Source organism: Gavialis gangeticus, unplaced genomic scaffold (assembly GCF_001723915.1).
Source record: "Gavialis gangeticus isolate Ggan-Ray unplaced genomic scaffold, GavGan_comp1, whole genome shotgun sequence".
Classification (NCBI taxonomy): Eukaryota; Metazoa; Chordata; order Crocodylia; family Gavialidae; genus Gavialis; species Gavialis gangeticus.
The window spans coordinates 21,993,381-22,001,201 of NW_017729014.1; the positions used below are offsets into that span (position 1 = coordinate 21,993,381).

At 59.7% G+C, this 7,821-nt stretch overlaps 1 protein-coding gene across 1 annotated transcript; it reads right to left on the bottom strand.

Moving 5' to 3' along the window:
- Positions 1 to 1,109: 1,109 nt before the first annotated feature.
- On the bottom strand, positions 1,110 to 6,723 carry SLC25A34 (solute carrier family 25 member 34). The gene is made up of 5 exons (XM_019511575.1): positions 6,720 to 6,723; positions 6,445 to 6,605; positions 5,060 to 5,212; positions 4,452 to 4,586; positions 1,110 to 2,584 (listed from the first exon to the last, which is right to left on the bottom strand). Exons 1-5 carry the CDS (start codon positions 6,721 to 6,723, stop codon positions 2,402 to 2,404), a joined length of 636 nt encoding a protein of 211 aa, XP_019367120.1. The 3' UTR covers positions 1,110 to 2,401.
- Positions 6,724 to 7,821: the final 1,098 nt, after the last annotated feature.

Genomic DNA, 7,821 nt, shown 5'->3' on the forward strand with positions numbered 1-7,821 from the left:
TAGATGTACACCTTGCTGGGGTCGTTTGACCCCAGTACTCTTTCCTGCCATGGCAGGGGGTTGGACTCGACGATCTGCTCAGGTCCCTTCCGACCCTACAAACTATGAAACTGCTCGTATCACTTGATGCTGGAGGTCTCTGATTCACCCAGCCATGGCTCAGCATCCCCGAGATGTTCAGGGGGGTCTGTAGCTCCCGGGACCTGCCCAGAGGGAACCTTTGCTGGTGCAGGGGGTGTTAGGTGCTGCAGGATGGCACCGTGACTTGAGGTGGATGTTGTGGGCTGGGCGGCAGCCACTGACCACGTGAGCAGGCCCAGGGCTGTGTGTGTGTCTGCATGTGCTCTGCATTGCGATGGAGAGGGTCTGGCTTCTCTACGTGGCTCATGCCCCAGTCACCGGTGGGGGAGCAGAGGGGACAGAGCTCTGCCAGTTGCCGGCGAGCAGGCTCAGGGGCAGTGGTGACTACAGGCTCAGTCGATGGTGCTGGGGGCAGTGGCAGACCACGGGCGCGCTCTTGTGACCATTTTCCCTGGTCGCTCCTGGCGGTGCTCGGGGGAACAGGGACTCCCCCAATGCCAGATGGTCCCCCCTGACTAGTTTGTAACAGGCCACTAGATCCCCCCCTCAGCCTTCTCCCAGTGCTGGGACAGGCAGAACTGGCTCCAAAGCAGCAGGGCTGGCTGCAAACACATGGCCCCTTCCATCACTGAGGAAATGGCCAGCCCATCTCTAGCACCAGTCCTCCAGCTTTCCCATGGCCGCACTTGGGCAAACGGGAGGCAAATTCCTCTAAATTTGCAGGCAGTACCTGACACATCCCCGGAGGGAGACCACGTGCTGTCCTGTGCTCACCTGGGTCCGGGTCCGCTGCCCTGGAGACAAGTGCTGTGTGGCCAGATCTGCTGGGTGGATCCCTATTGCCCTTTGCTGTTGCACCCCCTCGATGCCTGGGGCTACAGCATCTGCTTCAAAGTGCCAGCAAGGGCAGTGGTCACACCAGGTCCAAGTCACAGCGGCCTGGGCTGAGCCAGGACATGCACGCAGGGCAGGACCCCGATGGAGCCCTGCAAACACCGACAGCAAATTAAAAACCGACAGGACAGATGTAAAAACAAGGCACAAGATCAAACCCTTTTATTGGGTTGCTATGATCCAGGCTCCTATACAGCCCGCGCCGCGGTCTTGCCCCCACTCCCTTCATCGCCCCACATGGGGCTGGGTCAGCAGCACGCCCAGGATGAAGGGCACCAGGTCAACATGTGACCGAGGGAAGAGGCTTGGCAGGCCAGGATCATTGGTGCTCAGGGCCCAGGCGTCTCCCCCCTGACATTGAGGAGGGTGGGGGGAGCTGCTCCCCTGGACTTGGGCCACAGCAGTTTGCTTCCCAGCTCCCGTCTCTGCTGCCAGGCTCACACAGGCTGGGGTGGGTTTGCGAGGCTAGGAAGTGGGTTTGCAAGAGGCTGAGAGGTCAGACCCAGGGAACTTGTGGAGTGATAAGAGCTCCCCCCTGGAGAAGGGAGAGCTGCCCGCTCACCCCAAGGAAATCCACCTCGCAGCCCCCTCATCCCACCGCTTGGGTGGGCAGCCCCTGCCCATTTAGCAGTGCCCATCTCCAGAGCAGCAGGGTGCCCGGGACATCTCCCAGGCCAGGCCGCGGTGCGTGGGCAGTCATGGAAGGCACCGTGGTGTCCCCCGGGTGCTGCTGGTGACGTGCTCCTTGGAACAGGCCTCTCCACACACGGTGCTCGGCTCCCCCCGTGCAGACCCTGCTCCCCTGCAGCGAGGATGACGGACTAGCCCTCCAGCTAAGGGCCACACTTGGGTCCTTCTCCAGCAGACAACCCCCAAGAGCTCGGCCCTCCAGGCCCATCCAAGGCCAAGAGTAGCTTGTAGCATGCTGCCTGGCACACATACATGCCCAGGCGCCCGCGGCACCTTACCACGCATCAAGTAATTTACCCCCGTGGCAGCCCCACAGGAAGGCAAGTGCAATGACCCCTGTTCTGCAGGTGGAGAAACTGAGGCACGGGAGAGGGACGCAACTTGCCCAAGAGAGAGCCCATGTCAGGGCTGTGTGGACACCTGGGTTGGATGCGCTGCGGCAGGCTCAGATGGCAGAGTTCGCTCTACAGGAGACACCTGTCCTGGATGCAGCCCCAGCCTCTTGTCCGGGGGCGTCTGGACCCAATGGCAGGCAGCCGAGCTGGGCCCAGAGCTCCCCCTCAGACCCACATGTCTTGGGGGGCTTCAGACTCCCTTCAAGACCTGCCCTGACTCTGCCTGAGCTCCCGTACAGCAGCAGCCCTGCTGCTCCCAGGCTCCAGGTCTCATCACGCAGCGGGAGATCTTGGCGTCTGTGCGCCGGTGACAGACGTGCCGGTCTTGCTCACGCAGAGGCTTAGACGCTGTGCTGCGGGTGGTAACAGGCCAGCTTCCGCAGCTCGTCCCAGAAGAGCAGGCTGAGGATGGTGTGTGGCCCCAGGCGCAGGTAGGCAGGGCCGATGCCTTTATATAGGGCCAGGACGCCCTCCTTGCCGGAGATCTGCACAAAGCAGTCCAGCAACCCTCGGTAGAGCTTCCCCTGGAGATAAGACACACAGTGAGGGATAAGAAACAGGGCCCTACTTGTGCCCCCCTTCCATGCGTGCCCAGCCCTGCCATCGTCCCTCTCGATCCTTCCAGTTTGTCTGCATCCTCACTGAAGGTCAGAGACGAGGGCCAGACCCAGCTCACCAGTACTGCATCCCTACTCAGCTGAGATCCCCTCACAACATCTCCCCTTGCAAGGCTGATCACAGTAAGGCTGGATTTTCAGAAGATCTGGGCTTACTTTTGACCATCTGGTCCTCAGGGACTTCAGCCAAGAACTCATCGGGCACGTCTACACGTTCATTAATGAGCGTTAGGCAACGCGCATTAAATCTAGTACCTCCGTTGTGAAATACTAGGAGAATGCACGTTAGCCTATTTTAATGTGCATTAGCTAAAGAGCACAGGTTTTTTTGTGATACTTGAATGCGTATTAAAATAGGCTAATGTGCATTAAAGCTCATGTGTAGACACACCCATGATGACACTAATGCTTTATGCCCTTCCCATGAGGATTTCAAAGTGCTTGAGGCAAGGATTGCTCTGCCTGGGGGAAAACAATTACCCCCATTTTACTGAGGGGAAAAACCGAGGCACGAAGCAGATTGAATTATTCTGGGGCACTGCTTGCCGTGTTCTTGCAGATTTCGCTTCAAAACAAGTGAAAGCCTGAAAGGTCCCTGTTTCGGAAGAGCCTTTTACCAGGATAAACTAGTAGTCACCCCAAAACGACTCTGGCTGACCTGCTGGACTACCGGAGTGGAATTTGGGTCGTTCTTTTTAAATTAAAACGTTTGAAGAAGTGGCGCGTTGTTGGTGCACCAGAAAGGGTCCCACTTCTGGAGTCAGAGCAGGTGCAACACAGCTGGAGCTTCCTTTCCAAGGGGAAACATAAGGCCGGCTCCCCAGCTGGTATAAATACGCATAAGGAAGGATGAGCACCAGCTGAGGACCTGCCCGATGTTTTCCTGCTCATTGTGTGCCATGTCCTGATTCTCCTTGAGGTCTATTTATAAGTGCTGTTTCGAGGAAGCTTTCACAAGTAACGTGATATGACCCGGTGCCTGCCCGACTTCTTGTAGAAACCCACAGGAGCCAGAAGGAGAAGTGCCAAGCTGACGGGGTTCAGTGGGCCACGTGGAGGAAGTGCCCAATCTGGGCGCAATGGGGCAGCTGCTGGGCATGTGGCCGAGGCATGGACAGAGGCTGGGGAAGGGCTGAAAAACATCCCTTTGGACGAGTGACCCAGCACCTGGGGGCTATAAATACAGACACTGGGTTGCTTGCTGGCAGGCGCTGGGTCACGTGGCAGGCATCTGTTCAGCACTCGCGGCACTGCTGGGTGAAAGGCTACGGCCGTCAGCTGGACCAGGGCTGACAGCGCACTGCAGAGCCTCAGCTAGGATGGTTCAATCACACCGTGCTGGGGGGAGCAGCTGGCCCATATCCCACCGCCCTGGAGACGGTGAGAAAACGCCCTGAGCGACTGATTCAGCAAGGCACTGACCTCACAGTCGGGGTCTCGGCAGCCAAGACCCGCCACTGTCCCGAGATGGGCTGAGAACGACAGCGCGCTCAGCAGACTGGGGAAGGGAAAGGTGCTCAGGGCAGCAAGGCCTAGGGTGCACAGCACAGGGACGTGAGCCAGGGATGATCCCAGATCTTCCACCTGCGGTCCCCTCCAGGCCTCTGGTTCTCCATCAACGGGATATTTGTTGCCCTCACTTCTGCCCGTGGTGGGGGGTCACAAGATAACTATGTGGCGTGCTCATGTCAAGGGTCCCTACGCCCCCGTGTAGCCTGGACGGGGGAGCCGACCTGCCCACACACCCCAGGCTCGCGCCAGGTTAGCCACTTACCACCCCCAGCTCGTCCACGGGCTGGTTGTAGAGTCTGGTACTGACCACATCGAAGGGAGTCATGGCCACGGCCACAGCCACGCTGCTGATCATGCCAGCTGCCAAGGCCACCATCCAGCTGTCCTCCTTGAACCACTGTGAAAGACAGGACCAATCAGCCTGATGGGCTGCTCTGCTTTCTGCTCCCCACCCTGTGCTCCCTGCCTCGTCCCCTGCTCTGCTTTCTGGTCCTGGACGTATGCTCCCTGCCTGATTAACTGCTCCGCTTTCTGCTCCCTGCCTCATCTGCTCTGCTTTCTGCTCCCTGCGCTATCTGCTGCTGTGCTGCCTGCTCTTTCCTGATCTGCCACGTGCCACCTCCCAGCTAAAGAGACTGGACGGGGGCCCCCGAGGGCCCCAAACCCTTTGGTGCCTGGAGGCGGGCACCGCGACGTACCAGCACCTCCCCTGCTCTTGCAAAGCTGCGGGTGGAGTGCCCTGGCTAGGCCCATGTCCCATTGAAAAGGTGCCCCCCCAGGCTCCCCAGTGAGAAGGGAGGGGTGAGCGCCAGTCCCTGGAGCAACCCTAGCCCACAGTCCAGGCCCCAGCAGCTCCACGCAGCCCCTTACCTTGCGCTTCCTCACCCAGTCCTTGGCGGATGCGAAGGTGGCCAGCTGCACCGCGGAGCCCACCATGACGCGGGGCACGGCGCCATTCACGCCCCGCCACAGGCCCACGATGCCCTGCTTCCTGTAGATGGTCTCAAAGGCACCGGAGACGCTCTGGACAGAGAGTCAGACAGACAGATGGGAATTAAAGGGGCTGAAGAAGAGGTGGACCGGGACAGCTCTCTGTGGCACCCTTCACCCTCGCAATGCCTCGTCCTATGGGCAGAGCTTGCAGAAATCAATGCTCCCTGGGTGCACTCGGGCCAAGGACAGGGCCTTGGCAAAGATCTACCAGTTAATCCTCTCTGAGACAACCCATGGGGCTGTAACTCCCAGGGGAGGGTGTTGGCAGGACTCTACTTGCATAATCCCCAGAGAGAAGACACTGGCCATGCCTGGCAGGTACGGCACGTACAGCAGGCCCCAGCTTTGCTATCTCTACAGCTGGCAGGGGCCCTTTGCTTTTACCGCCCCTCAGCACGGAGCCAGGGCTTGCACAAGAGGATAGGAATCCGGGCACCTCGCTGCCGGGAAGTGAAACACCGCCTGCCTGGCTGGGGCCAACGCCAGAGCCTGCAGCAGCAAACAGGTGGTAATGGCAGCGCCCACCCCCTCCTCCACCTCGGCCAGATCAATTCCTCCCATTCAGCAATTTCTGGTTGCAAAACACTCGGTGTCATCAGTTGTGGGAGCATTAATGGCTTGCGTCACTCTGCACACAGTGAGAGGGGGCTGAGATCCCTGAGTGACCCGCAGCAAAGGGGGACAGACCCAGGGAGCAGGCCTGAAAACCCATCTTGGTTAGTCTACGAGGTGCAGATCTCCCCTGCCTTCCCTTTGACGGCACACGTAGGAAGCGTGCACTGCTGCAGCTTAGGCCCCTGCCACACGCTACACGCATTATGGGATTCACGAGCAAGTCGTGCCACAAATTTAAACCGGGCACACACGCAAAATAAGACCATGCATGCAAAGGAATTATCACGCAGTTAACTGGTGAATCGTGCAATAAAAGTAGACCCGCCGCACGTGCAAAGCGAGTAGCACGCTAGAAAAAGAGCCAGCCAGCTGCCAAATTAGAGCTTCAATATGTGTAACAGCCTTATAGCTGGTTACTAGCCATCTTTCATGTGGTCGAGTCCTGTCTCTTGGAAGAAGCATGCACACAGAGACCCAGAGATGTCAGCTCAGAGCCGGGCCGTCCTTGTAACGCCCACGCACACATCCGCATCCCCGGTCCAGCCTCTCTGCTCGTCCCGTGTGCCACCCTGCCAGGAGACCGGTCCGACTCAGAAACCAACCCCAGGGAGGAAAACACTGGGCAGATTCGCAAGGCTTCTGCTCACCTGGTGGTTGTGCTGGTGTCCCACCGCCACGGCTGCCACAGTCTGGGCTTGCAGGTGAGTTTTGACCTGTAGCAATTCAGAGGAAACGGGCCACTTTGGAGAGTAGGAAGCTGCCAGGCTGCACCCACTCCTACCCAGCGGGTTAGACTGAACCCCTCTCCCTTAAGGAGGACAGGAGTTATCCCACCAGATCACCCCGATTGCTCCTGCATTATTTCGGATTCAGGCTCTAATTGCACGGTGCCCCCCCAGCAGGCCTTCCTCAGCCCCCTGACCCATGCCCTCTGGAGAGGAGCGATTCCAGCCCGGCTCTCCCTGGTTGCCCACGCACCCCTTGCAAGGGCCAGACTTGACAGCCTGCGAGATGCCTTGCAAACTCAGCCCCTCGCTGCACCTTTGTTGGGTGGTGAGGGATGGTAGCAGAGCAAAGACCCCTGCCCCTGGCTCCTGTGCCCTTTCTTCCGCTCCTAGCAGGGTCAGACGTCTGCAGGAAGAGCCGGGGCACTGCAGGGAGCGGAGCTGAGCTCCTACTCCCCCCTCCGTCATTAAGCACCAATACAATGTTTGCTCCCCACGGTGTCCCAAAAAAACGAGTCACTTCATAAGGCTCCAAAACTCTGGGCATGGACGTCCTGGAGTATACTCCATCCCCCTTGCACGTGCCGGCTGCTACGGCTTCCCTAGTCACTCCCTGTCCTAACTGGTGGTGCGGAGCTACTGGCTGCTGTCCCAGCCCTGAAGCAGCTGCATTGCATCCCTGGGTGATGCGATGAGTCCCAGAAAAGCCCCTGGGGATGAGAAATGCTAGGAAAATCCTTTCCACTCAACTTTTCAGTGGGTGGCTCAGCGAAAAGCCTGCCCTGCTGCTTACCCCTGCCCAAGCGCAGGAACCGCAGACATCCAAAGCAGCTTCGGCTCCCCTCCCAGGCAGTCAACTGGGAACCAGGTGCATCGGGCAACTCCTTCGTGGGAAAGCAAGACATTTCCCCAGAAGTGCCGACTGCTCTGTGGCAAGAGCAGACACCAGTTGATTTCCAGAGGACTGTAGCTACCGGGGCGGAGGAGGGGGAAACCTCACGGCTGCCCCAGGGCCCGGCTGGGGGGCGCGCGCCCGCTGGCTCGGAGGAAGGCAGCGCGCCGGGTCGCAGGGCATCCCTTGCAAGCCCACCTGCTCCTTCCCCAGGCCCGCGGGGCGGGTGCGCCAGGCGCCCTCTCGGACTTTGAGCCGGGGCGTTTCGTGCCGGGCCGCCGCCACCTGGACCAGGTTTCAAAGGCCGTCAGGTGCCAGGGCGGACAGCGCCACGCTGCCCCGGCCTTGAGCAGGGGTCCCCTCCGCGCCCAGCCCCCGAGGCCGAGGCCGAGGCCGAGGCCGGGCCG

What these genes read in the sequence shown, in the direction of transcription:
- SLC25A34 (XM_019511575.1), bottom strand. An exon ending in GACACCAGCACAACCACCAG is followed by an intron (nt 5,213 to 6,444) that starts GTGAGCAGAAGC and finishes CTCTCTGTCCAG; the next exon opens with AGCGTCTCCGGTGCCTTTGA. An exon ending in CCGTGGACGAGCTGGGGGTG is followed by an intron (nt 2,585 to 4,451) that starts GTAAGTGGCTAA and finishes TCTTATCTCCAG; the next exon opens with GGGAAGCTCTACCGAGGGTT.